This window comes from Camelus ferus, chromosome 22 (assembly GCF_009834535.1).
Source record: "Camelus ferus isolate YT-003-E chromosome 22, BCGSAC_Cfer_1.0, whole genome shotgun sequence".
NCBI classification, from domain to species: domain Eukaryota; kingdom Metazoa; phylum Chordata; class Mammalia; order Artiodactyla; family Camelidae; genus Camelus; species Camelus ferus.
This window is the reverse complement of record NC_045717.1, coordinates 6,479,518-6,493,017: the sequence shown is the minus strand read 5'-3', so window position 1 is coordinate 6,493,017 and position 13,500 is coordinate 6,479,518. Positions and strand designations below refer to the sequence as shown.

Genomic DNA, 13,500 nt, shown 5'->3' with positions numbered 1-13,500 from the left:
ATTGAGATAAAACAGCATAACGTGAGTTGTTTTATTGGGGGCAAAAATGAGGACTGTAGCCTGGGAGACAGCATCCCAGACAGCTCTGAGGAACTGCTCCAAAGAGGCAGGGGGGACACTCAGTATTAGATATGATTTCAGTGAAGCGGGGCACGTGCAATCAAGCACACACTTAAGGCAGAGGCTTGCTGCTGGTCACGAGAAGCAGACGTCACTGTTAATGATTTTAGTGCTTTTCTAGATATGAGGAGACGCAAGAATCTGGGCTCATAAATCTTCTCCTGAAAATATCTAACTATCTGAAGGCCTGTTCTGCCAGTTTTCCCAGAGCATGGAGCTCTGCATTCCTGATCTCAGCCCTGAACTCCGTTCAGAGTGTGTTGGAGGTCGGCAGCTGCAGCAGCACGTGAGTTAATCCAAGCAGAGGTGGACGGCAAGTGCCAACGGGACCCAGCCCTTGCAGAGGCAGGTGGCAAGTGCCAATGTTTAGCTGGCAGTTGTAACAATTTTGTGTTTCTTATCTGCAAAACCTGGGTAAACTGTGCTGCTTGCTTTTAGGTTCCTATCTTTTCTTTTTTTTTCTAACGTGCTCCAGGTGACGTTTTTGAGTGTCATGCCCTTAGCCCCATTTTTCTCACAAGGCTTCTGATTTTTATTGCATGATTTTGCACAGTTCGGGGATTTTTAGGAAGGCAAATTTACATTACAGCAGAACTGTATTATGTAAAGGGCTAAGCATAGCGCCTGGCACATGATATGCATTTAATCAATTTTAACTTACTAGTTAAAAAAAAAAAAAAGTGTGGGGATTCCTTAAATATCCAAGAAGATTAAGATCATGGGGGCACTGAGGCATCCCAGAAGGTCTGTGCGAAGCATTTAGAATAATACAGGATGAAGCTTTCAGAATGAAAGATGGCATAAACGCTGTAGGTAGGCATGATCAAAACCCTGCACTAAAAAATCTTTTTCTCCATAAAAATCAACTAAGCCTGGAAGGAAATACATCAGATTGTCAACAGCAATTGATGAGACAGGGTAATTTTTTTTCTTTTCTAATTAAAAATTTTTTTAAATTTGTACTTTACTCCTAATTTTGCAAAATCATAAACCTTTTAAAAGCGTAAAGATAACATAAATCACAACTAAAGCAATTTTCAAGAAGCAGAAAAACATCTCAGCCTGCTAACGCAAGCTCTTCACGACCACATGCTCCCTGTCTGTGTCCGGCATGTAAGGACCTGTTTCACCCACAGCTATGAGAGCCAGCACACCCTTCCCTAGGCAGCTTTTTTCCATTAAACACTGTATCAAACACTTCCCTTTCCATCCTGTCTTCAGAATAAAGATTATTTTTAAGGACAAGAATTTTGAAACAGTATAGCTTATGACTTTTACTTTGTATCTAGTAATGAAATTGAGACCATTTTCTTTGGAAATCAATTTGAGAATCAAATTGACATAGCACAAAAATCAATCCTACACTCCCTTTTTTCCTCCCAAGATCAACTGATGGCTTATCAAGGAGAAGAAAGAAAAAGAGGCTCCTTATCGTGAGGCTGCTCATGTTTATTAGGTTCTGAGCCTCTGCAAGACACTCGTCTGGAAATCCGTACTCAGAGTCCGACCCTGACAAGCTTCTGACAAATTGGGATTTCTGTGGCTTCGACACCAGGGAAATCCTCAGGAAGGCCTTCACCACCTAGGCTGCCAGGAGAAAAATCTGCCAGATCTGGGACAGGGAGAGGAGATGGTGCCGGCCATCCCTTCCCCAGCTCACCGCCAACTGGTTACCCAAGTGCCCTGTCAAAATGGAAGTTCTGGTGGCGGCCACCACCTAGGCAGAACCTCTAGCCTCTGCTGCCAAGATGGCCATGCCTGAGAACACTGAAATGGGGAAGGAGTTATGGTCCAAGATTAGAGTTTTTAGTAAAGGAATACCTGCTTCAACTTCAACCAGAAGGGGCTGAGTACGCAGCACCTCTCCAGGGTGGGAGAGACCAGTCACAGCGATCTCTGATCCAAGATGGGTCTTCCTCAGCTGGAAACTCAGCCCAGAGCCTCGAGTTCTCGTCCCTCCTCACCCTGGGCCAAGGTGTTCTTGCACATAACACAAGGCTGAGTTAGATCAGAGGGTCACACACTAAAGCCAGGCAGGGAACATAATGAATTGTCCAGGTGTATCAGCCATCACACAGCTCTCCTAGCCTAGCTTTCCCTTGTTTTAATTGTGAGAAAATCATAGGTTTGGAGGTGGGGGGGTCTTGAGCTGTGGCACAGTCAGCTCACAGCTTTGAGCACTAGACTCACTTTCAAAAGGGTCCATGTGCCCTGGAGAACCAGGAGGAGACAAAATAACTTGTGAATCAGATGGGCTCCTTTGTATGAAACTTCCAGGGTAGTACAGGGGAGTTCTGGGGGCTAAAGCAGGCAGAAATGACGATCGAAACTGACAAGGGGAAATCTTACCAGCCTAGAAGCAAAGTTCTGCATTTAGGTTTGAAAGAAAATGAATCATATGAAGCCAGGATGCATTAGGGGACGGAGACAAGACTGCAATTGAAAGCCAGCCCCTAACAGAGAACAACCACTAGTGAGATCCAGCAGCACGCACTAAAAACACCGAGTGAACCTTCTGGAGAAAGTGGAGGATGTCGGGAGCTGGTCAAGGGTCCAGCTGCCCTCATGGTGGTCAGAGCACGCCTAGAAGAGCATGCTCCACCCGGGGAAGGCAAGGACACTGGCAGGGTGTCCTGGGAGAGCCGCAAGGCTGAGGACAGCTTCCTGGAGCCACTGGGAGGAAGATGCAGCTCTGAGAAGGGTAAAGAAAAGATGTGTGAGTGAAGAATACGCTGGCTACCCTCCAAGACGTAAGAACCCTCAGGCAGAGAAGGGCAGCAAATTCAGGCAGCAGAGAGCCACGGGTATGAGTGTGACAGAGGTTGGCCTCTCCAACCACAAAACCTTTGCTCAGTGGGGGTTCTACCCTCTCACAGGAAGTGCCGGCTCAGAGAGGAGGTGGTAAGGTAACAAAACAGGCATCCAGATGGGCCTGGTTGGCCTCAAAATTGCCCCTAGAGCCATGTTTCTCTAACTTAATGTGCTTAACAACCAGCTGGGGGGCTTGTTAAAATGCAGATCCTAATTAAGTAGGTCTGGGTGAGGCCTGAGATTCTGCATTTCTGGCCAGCTCCCCAGAGATGCTGATGCTACCCGTCCAAGGACTACATTTTGGTAACTAAGCTCTAGGCTACTTTCAAGGCAAAGAGAGCACGTCTTGACCAGGGGAGGGTAGAGAAGCCCTCTCTGTGGTCTAGCCTCCTAAAAGGGCAATCCTGAGGTCAGAGTAGTCTATAAGCCACAAGCGCCCCCAAAGAGGGTGATGGTGGCTCAGGAAGGAGGTGACCATCTGGAGGTACCACAAGCTTAACATGTTGGTTTCTCTCAGTAAACGGTTTCCTGGAGGAAAGATCACGGAAAGGGCGGTGTCAAGCCCTAAGTGTCTGGGTCCCCAACAGGACTCAGCAACTCAGAATTTGTTCACAAACCTGGTTTGTGGAGCAGGAACTAGATACTGACCTGCTGCAAGCGTGTCTAGAATTAATCCACTCTGCCCCACCTACCCCTCCACAAATGCTCTCCGGCTTCCACTCCTCTAGGGGAAAGGTGACTGCAGTCTGAGAGACTCCCCAGCTGTGACTCATCTACAGAATCAAATCTGATCCCTGCAGCGCAGGATTCACGAGGCTTTGACCTCCCCCCTCTGCCCAACCCACATTTCCAAGCCTCACCTCTCTGGAGACCTCCCACCCTTTCCTGTCTCTCCCGTCTCTGGCTTCAGATGTGTCCCCAACTTAACCGGTCTCGACCCTTCCAGATGCAGCCGAGCTTCTCTATCTCCATCGCTTCGGTATTCTCACCAGGATCTGGGTGGCATCTCTTAAAAAGTATTCCTAGTATCACAGGTTTACCGCGGATGTCTCGTCTCGGATGCTAAAGTCCTGTAAGCGCCCCTTTGTCTCCCCCTGCGGCGCCGAGAGCCGTGCGGGGCGCACAGGAAGTGCTCAGAAACTTAGCTCGGGGACAGCAGCCCTGCCCAGAGGAGGCGTCTGGCGCGCAGGGACTCGGCTGGGCTGAGTGAGGGTACCACCATCACCACTCCCAACCCGCAAAGAACAAGGGTCACCAGGTCGGGAGCCTAGAACCCAGAGTTCGGGGCCGGGGAGCCCCTCTACAGTCTTCCGGATCGTGGCCAAACTGACCAGGGCCAGCGCCCCTTGCTTCCGGAGCCGCTCCACGCGCCTCGGGCCACCTACCCCCAGCGCCCTCACCTTGTAAACCTTGCCGAAGGCACCGTCGCCCAGCTCGCCCACGATCTCCCACACCTCGTTGGGGTCCACGTCCCGGCGTACGTGTTCATATTCGCGGGACTTTCTCTTCTCGAAGGTAGACAGTCGCAGGATGCGGCGGAAATTGGCTAAAGCCATGGCTGGGGGCGAGGTGGAGCCGGCTAGCGCTCGGGCTGGGGCTCCGGCGGCCGCGAGGAGGAGGAGCTGGAGGACGCCGCGGCGCTAGGGGGTTCTCCCCAGACCCGCCCTTTCCCGCAGCCCGACCCAGGTCAAGTGCGCCCTGGGCTGCGCGCAGCAGGAGCACCCGGAACCGCGCAGGCGGCCGCAGCCAAGGTCCCCGCCCCCGCTCGGTCCCGTCCCCGGGCCGCCTCCTGATGCCGGCCGCGCTCAAGCCGAGCCCCCGCCCAGCCCTCAAGCTCCCGGACGCGTTCCCGGGACCCGGCCCCGCGCCCGCCCACCCGGCCGGCTCCACCTGCCCCTCTCCGGCAGCGCCCGGAGACCCCCTAATTGGCTGCGGGCGCTCCGGGCTCCGCCCGTCGCCGCAGGGCACTCTGGAAACTGTAGTCCCCCGCGCGCCGTAGCGCGCCCGCGAGCTAAGGACTAGGCTTTGGAGAGCTTTAGGGGACCTTTCGGCGGGACCATCCCGGGACTGGGAGGCCCACCGCGTCTCGTGGCTCCCAAAAGTTTTGTGGGCTCGAGAGGAGAAGCGAATTGATTTTTCTCGAGCGCCCACTGATTGTTGTCCAAAGACCTAGAAGGCGAACCCGCATTAATCATTGAGTCTGCCCCCCAACTACTCAGCGAGGCTGCTTTGCTCGCGCCCACTTTTCAGGTGGGGGCGCCCGGCAGGCGAGGGCACCAGCCCCGGGCTACAGATCCTGCTGGCGGATCCAGTGCAGATTCCTCGGCGCGGTGCTGCCTCCTAGCGCGGGAAGCGCTACGCCGTTGCGACCGTGGCCAGTCCCTGGAGGCCCAGGCTCCCCGGCTTGCTTCCTGCTTCCCAGGGACTCTGCCCCACCGAGATCCACAAACCGGCCAGGGTTACAGGGTTGGGAGAAGAACTCCTCGGGGACTTATTTATCACATGCTTCATGAAGGCTCTTCAGATACATTTCCCTATTAACCAAAAACTTTCTTATGCTTAATTTCCCAAAAAAAAATTTTTTTTAAATAAGCTCAGTATACATAGAACTGAAGTCTTCCTGCCTAACTCCCCCGCAAAAACAAACAAACTGAAGTCTTCTTTGATCACCATCATTCTCATCCGGGCTGTTTTTACCTGCCACTGTTAACTGTCTCCAGGGCAGTTACATTTTATCTGAGTCTACTTAGTGGGTTTCCAAAAGGAGAGTGCTGAGGGGTGGGCAGTCTACAACGCTTGTTACAGTAACTCGAGTCTCAAAGAATGTCACACTCCAACCGTCCCTATCCCTACAGAGAATGTCCATGTTGAGGAGTTTTCATCCCTTCCTGAGCAGCAGGCAAACACCAAGTATAGTTCTAAATTTGGAAAGCCACTGCAGAAGCCTGGGGTGCTGGTGGTGGTCTGCACAAAGGGCTCCCTGAGTAGTTTGCCAAACACTTTGAAACATCCCCACAGCTTAATGAGTGGTTAGACTGCAGAGAGTCTTTATCACTAAAAGAAGTGATGGTGGTTCGGTGGGAGCGGGGATATAAATGAAACAAGATTGGCCCTGAGTTGACTGATAATAGTTGAAGCTGGGTAATTATTACACGTAGGTTTATTACTAATTATTCATCTACATTTGGATGTGTTTGAAATCCTCTATTATAAAGAACATCAAAGAAAAGAGAAGGTGCTGGTTATACTAACCAAGTTTCCTGCTTTGTTTTTTGGTTCATTGATTTGTACTTTGGTCTTTAAAAAGTTCCTTCTCTCTTTGCTTTTATTTGATTGTACTTATTCTAGGTTCTTTTAGTACTTTTTTGTGTATTTAGATTATTTTGTTTTCTCATAAATGCATTTGGGCTATAAATACTCCTCTGAGAACTACTTTGGCTGCCTAATACAGGCTTTCATGTGTACACTCTCTCCATTTCTAAACAGCCTGTGATTTCAGTTTACAGCTGGTTATATTTAGTGACAGAGGGATAATCAAGGTAACAAGAGATTGAGGACAATAAACATCCACAGCAAAGCTGGAGAACTGGAGGAAGCAATTTTAATTTATTGACTCTTTCCTATGATGTTTTGACCTAGGAAATCCTTTATTACCAGAGCTTCTCTCTACCCAACATTCTACTTCCGAGGCAGAATTCTCTATTTTACTCCAGGGTGCCAGAGCCTTCTGCTTAAAGGGCACCACGATGAAACTGAAGAAAGGATCGTTTCTGTGGTACCTCTATCTGGACAAACTATACTGCTTATTATCCGTGAGAAATGTGAAGGCCTTGGTGGATTATTTCCACCTTCTTGACGTGCACCGCAAGAACACCTTGAATGGTCGGTACTTTCAGAGATGTTTCCTTTGGGTCATTACCCGGTTTTTAACTAATGTGCAGGAAAACTTACAGAAACTGCTTCATTAACAGTTATCTGTTTTAACTTCTAAATGAAGCACAGAGAAAAATCGCCACCTGAGACTGGATAGCAGTTCGGTGAGGAGGATGAAGTTGCTCTGGGGTTAGATTCTGGCTCCACCCATGACTCCCTCATGATATGGAGAATGTCATCTTTTTTAAGTCTCATTTGCTTCATCTGTGAGGCTTCTAATAATGGAGTCCCTCTCACAGTTGGAAAAAGAATAACTAAGTGAGATAATGTATGGAAATACTTAGCTCAGTGCCTGGCCACCATAAGGGTTTAATAAGTGTTCATTACTATTACAGTTATTCCTGGGGGCTGAGTCCCACTCAGGCATTAACCCCCAAGACTCTCCCTCAGCAAGACTTTTCACCTATCGAATGGGAGGTTGAACAGATAATCTGCAAGATCCCTTCTACTTCTTGGTACTCGGGAGTGACCAAAACGTGTTGACGATCTTGACCCTGCCTTTGAGTGCACAAACTAATAGATCAGTTAAAATACTTTAGTTTTTTTTTTTTTTTTTAAGGACTGGGTTTAAGTAAGGTGTCCTATCCATTCATTGTGACCTGAGAGAGAGAAAAGTCATTTACCAATAGTTTCTTCCATAAAGATTTTTTAAAGAGTTCAAGCTTTATAAAATAATAGACACCTTCATTTTTTCATACTTTCATGTCTCAGTTTTTCTCTTTACATGTAGATTTATACACAGTATGTCACCAAGTCCCCACAACAGATAATCCAGTCCTAGATAAGGCAACGGTAAGGCACCCAGATGTAAACAGAAGAGCTGGGACTGAAACCCAAGGGTTTCTGACTCCAAAACCCACACTCTGAGTCTCACTGGAGTTTGCTGAGCTGAGTTTGCTCTCCCTGGCAACCAAACCACTCCCTGGTGATGCAACACCTGAGAGGTAAAGTCATGTTCCTGTCTTCTGGTCACCAAGGGACTGGATGATGACCTGAAAGAGTGAAGGCACAGCCTTAAGTTTTATAGAAGAGGGATGAGTTTTGAATTTCTCTTTTTAATTATCTCAAGTGAAAGGCCCAGGTGAAAAGCCAGCTTTTGCAATAAAGTGTCCTGGGTCCCCACTGAGAATCAAGCTCTTCCTCCCACGTACGAGGAGCACTTTGAGACTTTCATTGGTTACGTATACGCATCTGTGTGCTCCGTCGAGCGTACTGCTGGGCTCAGAAACCAAGCCCAGCCCTATCCACTATCTCCATCTCCGCAAGTCCAGGCATAGTGCTTTTCCACACAGCCCAAGGGCAATTAGGGTTTGAGGAATTGTGGAAGGTATCGTGGCAAAGCCGAAACAAACTATTTATTACCATTGCTGGGTCAACAAGCTTTCAACATGACTACTATCTATGTGACTCCTAGGTGTTTAGCATTTTGGAACTGTTTCAGAAAAATCCATCTTGTCTCCCCCTCCCTGGCCCCCGACCCCAACAGATATACTGTTCTACCACTTCCTTAATCATGTAACTGACTTGAAACGGAAGCAGATCACAACTGTGTTCAACATGCTGGACTGGAACGCCGAGGGCGAGATTGGTTTTGACCAGTTCTACATGCTGGTTTGCATACTGCTAGCACAGGAGGTGAGTGACGAGTCAGGCTCTGGGGCAGGGGCAGAGCCTGGCTGCTGCCACCATTTTGCTACAGGTAAAAAGTGCATCAGACTTTTTCTTTTCACTTGGAACAGGAAGGAAAGAAATGAGGGGAGAACTACTTTTGGTTCTTAAATGGTCCACCTATAACCTAGAAATCCCCTAAGGCTACCCAGCCTCCCTCCCCACACTGCCTTCCTAAAGAGCCGGTCTCACCCTGTTGGGTCCCTTCTTGGCATGCCCTTCCTTGCCCGTTTTAGCTGGTGGGTTTTAAATAATCACTGGTAATCCCAAAGCCTCTCTCCCTCAATGATCCCTTTTCAGAGAATTTTCTGAAAGAGATGAATGGTGGAGACGAGAAACGCCCTTCTTCGGGTTCCCACCTTACCTTGCACACACTCCTAGTGTGTATTTACCTATTCCCCACTCCTCGAGGAAAGGCACCGTGTGTCTTCATCATTTTATTACCAGTGCCGCAATTTCCGTAAGTAGATTTTCAGGGAACATGAAGGAAATGCATTCTAGCAACCAGAGCTCTGTCCCGCAGACCTAGTCACTGCAGGGGGCGTCAGTGCCCCCTGAATGCAGGCGCTGGCACAGGACTTGGTACACTGACCACAGAACCCCCTCAACCCTGAGCTGCTGTGACTCTGCCCTTTGTCTTTAAGCTCTCTAGGGAATGGACTAGCGACTGTCTTGATGCAGCAAGTTTAGAAAGTAGCGCCAACAGCACCGTTCCTTTTCTTACATATTTCTCTCAAAATAGAACCACTTGGGAGAGCAATTTATTTTCCGCCATTCCCGGCCTGTTTTTGAGCTGCTTGACGTGAAGGGGGAGCTGAAAATTGGCCCAGCCAACTTCCACACGTACAACTTTCTCTTCAATATTAGAAAACAGCAACTTAGAGAACTCTGCCGTAACTTCGACATCTCAGGTGACCGCGTAAGTGCCGATCCCAACGTGTGGTGTGGCAGCTCCTCTGTCCAAAGGTGGAGGACAATGTCCTGCTACCTACAGGAGAGACGGGTGAGGAGGAGGGTGGGAAAGACCTGCTGGAGCACGTCATGGTGCTGGGATTGGGAAAACTGGAGATTTATAGGCCTGAGGGGGAGAGAGGTTTGAATAACTAACTGCTACGTCATATAACGTGGATAGAAAATTATAGAAATTTGCAGAAAAATTTTAAGGACATTTTGTTTACAAGTTTAAAGAAGGAAACATTAACATGGCAGGAGTTGTGGTCTTGGGGGATGGGTTTATAGATTTGAATAAGTAGAAAGGAAGAAATTCTTGGGTGGGAACACGTAAGTAAAAACCCCAGGAAAAAACAACTATGGTAAAGAAAGGGAATCCTGCCTATTTAAAGAGGAAGTCTGTGTTGGGGAAGCAAGTGACAGCTAAGGTTTAAAAAGCTGGCTCTCACTGTGGAGAAGCTCAGATGGCAGCCTGACGCGTCTGGACTTGACACAGAACTAAGAAAGTGACCCTCGGTGCCTTCAGAGTCAACAATAGACTCTCTGTTCCTGGCTCCTAAACTACAGACTATAATTATGTCCTAAATACTGGGCCTCTCTAATAAAGTTTCCAGGTTTTTAAATGTGACATGATTACAGTCCTGCCGTCATCTGAAATAAAGTATCAAATTCTCCCTGAAATAATTTTTCTTTTTTCCCTCCAACATAAGCGTATTAATTACAAGGAATTTAAGCTGTTTACTATCTTCTCCATGGACAAATACCAGGAGAGGCAGAAAGCAAAGAGAGAGAAGAAAGAGAAAGCTCTCATCAAAAAGAAAGCGTCACGTCAAGTTAATGCGAGCCCAAGAGTGAGTCATGGAATAAATGGATCTGAAAGTTTAAGTAATTACAACTTTTAACATATCTAAAAATAAATTTAGAACGTCAAAGTGGATGTCTTTGCGTTTTTACACATGCAAGGTATAGATGAATGCCCCTCAGTCAGCAGGTTCTTAACTTTCATAACCTTTGGACCTCACGTATGACCCACAATAATGTGAAGTAACCACCTTCTCTTTGTTGACACGCCCCAGTTCTGCTGCTGCTTTGCAGATCAACCCTGCCCACTAAGTCCCTCCCTGTGCATCCGCATAATTACCAACTCTCGCCGGGGCTAAGCAGTTGGAAGGTGACGCTTTCCCAGTATTTGTCACTATTGGCCCATGCTTTCGGAATCTTTTCTATCCTCCCAATCCTGAGGCAAAAACAAACTTCAAATGGCAAGTGGTGAAATGCTTCTAACCATAAGGGAAACTGCCTTTTAAGGATATGGGGACTGTGTTCTTCCTAGACTTGAGTTATTCTTCGACCAGTTAGGGGCTTAAGCAACTGGACTGAATCTACTAGGGTAAAATAATTATTACATGCCCTTGTATAATTTTAATTTTTTGTGTAATTAACCCCTTGAATAATTTTTAAGTGTTTTTAGCTCGGGGCTTGTGAATCCTCTCTACCTGGTTGCACTGTGACATTAAGGATAACCACCATTTAGCAAGTGCTTGCTATGGGTAAGGCAGGTGCTTGAGATAAATGACTTTGTCGTCCTAACCCTGTGAATTAGGTGTTATCCTCAACTTACAGGGAGGAAATTGAAGTGACAAGATCAAGAAACTTATCCGAGCACACGACTTACTAGTGGTAGGACCAGAATTCACATCCAAGATCAATCAATTAGATGCTTGTGCTTAGAGCAAGCGATCTGAGTAACACTCCAGTGTTAGCAGCTTGTTTAGCATTTCATGGCTCAGAACTCCCTTCTGCATAATGCTAATCACCACATCTCCTTCTAGCATAGATTTCTGAGGAACAAGTTTGGCAAGTAAAGAAACACAGCTCCTTTACTACAAACCAAGAATCTGTTAAGGATACATTATGCAATGTAACTGACCGTAAGGCATTCAGCGAGTTCCAGAGCACTGAATAATCACCGAAAATCACTTTGTCCGTGCACCAGACAAGAATATTGCTCAGCTAAGACTGTCTGTTCATGAGTCAAACTTGTTTCAGGAATGAGCTGGTAGTTACCCCCTCCTCCCTGGAAATCATCAAGGTGATTATAAAAAGCACCGTGATCTATTAGATTAAAAAAAAAATCCTTTTGAGAGCTTTTTCATAAACTGGGTGCTTCTAGAATGTAATCAGGAGACTGAGCATTTAGCTCTGAGAGGCGAAACTCAGTGTGAAAACTAAAATTCAGCTGCACCAGTTAAAGTGGTGCTTTGGGGACTAGGGGTACGACAAAGAAGCCAGTCTGTCAGTGTCCACTTTAGGCCTTCTTTCTCAATTACATTATGTGACTTAAATTTTTTTTAAATGTGTATTTGTAGGTGTGCGTCCAGATGCTTCAGTTAAGTTTCACTGTCTCCACAGTGAATTAATCCACTGTGCTTTTAAGGGTAGAGTTTAGACCAAGCACGTTTAGCTATGTTTTCGAATGGCAGTAACACTCTGCATTGTTTCTATGTCACAGCTATGTTAGAATTACTTGGTCAAGAAAGCACGTGTTTCTTCAGAAGCCTAGGCAGTAGGTCGAGGAGGAGCACTTGCAGGGGGCAGGTGAACAGCAGGCTTGGCTGAAGAGATGAGTCCAGTTTCAGCCCAGGGCCATGGGACTGGTTCCTCCACAGTCTACATCAGCTGTAAAGAGGAAAGAATCTGAGAGAGGGCTACCTAAGCAAAGTGAAAGAACGTCTCTTGCACTAGTTCTTAGCTCTCACAAGCCTTATGTTAAACACAAAGATTAAAAAAGGCCAAACCAACTTTGCCGACACCTGCTGACATGGGCAGTTACGTCTGTCAGCTGTCCCTACAGAGCAAGAGGACAAAATTCACAGGAGATTGGCTATAGCAAGGGATACAGCCACATTTCTCCTCTTTTCTCTTTTCCATAAGTAAATACTAAAGCGTGGCATTGGAGAATTGGAGGTAGATATGGATATATTTGTTAATCCATCCAATTAGCAACAAAAGGCCATTAAAAAAGTATAAAAAATTATCGTAAAATAGTAGTTTTTTTCACATTGATAAGAAAAAAACATATGAGAATTATTCAATAAGTTGATCTGGTAAAGTGGGATAGCTAACTAGCTATCTGGAAAGAAAATAAGTCTGGGCTATTACTCTATTCCTTGCACCCAAATAAACTCCAGATAATGAAATCATAAAAGAAATACTAAAAACAGACAAATTTTTTTATAATCTCAGTGGGTAAGAATTTTTGAAGTTAGGAGGGAAAAAAAAAGATGCCATAAAATACAAGACTGATAGATGTGACCATGCAAAAACCTAACATTTGCACATGGTAAGTTACACAAAAAACATCATAATACATGACAGAAAATGACTAATCTCCTTACTATAAAAAAATAGAGACTAAAGACCAAAATGCACTAGGAATATGGGCAAACAGACAATTCACAGGAAAAAAGAACAAATGGCCTTAAAATATACAGTAAAATGCTAAATTTTACACAAAGAAAAAAACCCTCAGAAGTAAAAACACAGGACACAGGTTTTTACCTAGATTGTCAAGGATCAAAAAGTCGGTCAAGGGTATAGGAAAGTAAGAGCAGTCACACTGCGTTAGTATTAAACTGTACAACCTATGTGGAGGGCCATTCAGCACCTCTGCTCTCTAAACATGAATACTGTTTCACGTAGCAATGCTCCCTCTTCAGGAGCGTGTTCTGCAGGTATACACAGATGCAAAGATGTAGCTATGGAAAAGGACTTTTCACAGCAGCATGGTTTGCAGCAGCGAGACTGGAAACAGCCAGGCTGACCAGAATTAAGAGTCTGAAATACCATGGCACTGCAAACAATGGAATACCACTGCAGCCGTCAGAGGAACGAAGCGGATCTAGCTCGACCTACGTGGAACAATCTCTAAGATTCGTCATGTTAGAGAAAAATCAAATGTATAGAATAGCACATTTATGGAAAGAAACAGGGTAAGGTGGGTGGATATAGGCATAT

General features: G+C 46.4%; 2 protein-coding genes across 2 annotated transcripts in view; one reads left to right on the top strand and one right to left on the bottom strand.

The window, feature by feature from the left end:
• Nucleotides 1-4,689, bottom strand: part of STK10 (serine/threonine kinase 10) — a 106,313-nt gene extending 101,624 nt beyond the window's left edge. The window contains exon 1 of the mRNA XM_006195646.3: nucleotides 4,332-4,689. Coding sequence (XP_006195708.1) covers nucleotides 4,332-4,487 — 156 coding nt within the window. The 5' untranslated portion in view covers nucleotides 4,488-4,689. The remainder of the gene's footprint in view (nucleotides 1-4,331) is intronic.
• A 222-nt stretch (nucleotides 4,690-4,911) lies between these two features.
• EFCAB9 (EF-hand calcium binding domain 9) lies at nucleotides 4,912-10,792 on the top strand. The gene is made up of 4 exons (XM_032465103.1): nucleotides 4,912-6,813; nucleotides 8,351-8,499; nucleotides 9,275-9,451; nucleotides 10,194-10,792. The coding sequence occupies exons 1-4, from the start codon at nucleotides 6,678-6,680 to the stop codon at nucleotides 10,383-10,385; spliced, it is 654 nt and encodes a 217-aa protein (XP_032320994.1). The 5' UTR covers nucleotides 4,912-6,677; the 3' UTR covers nucleotides 10,386-10,792.
• The last annotated feature ends 2,708 nt before the right edge of the window (nucleotides 10,793-13,500 follow it).

What these genes read in the sequence shown, in the direction of transcription:
- EFCAB9 (XM_032465103.1), top strand. Translation starts at nt 6,678, where the DNA reads ATGAAACTGAAGAAAGGATCGTTTCTGTGGTACCTCTATCTGGACAAA. An exon ending in CCGCAAGAACACCTTGAATG is followed by an intron (nt 6,814 to 8,350) that starts GTCGGTACTTTC and finishes CGACCCCAACAG; the next exon opens with ATATACTGTTCTACCACTTC. An exon ending in GCATACTGCTAGCACAGGAG is followed by an intron (nt 8,500 to 9,274) that starts GTGAGTGACGAG and finishes CTCTCAAAATAG; the next exon opens with AACCACTTGGGAGAGCAATT.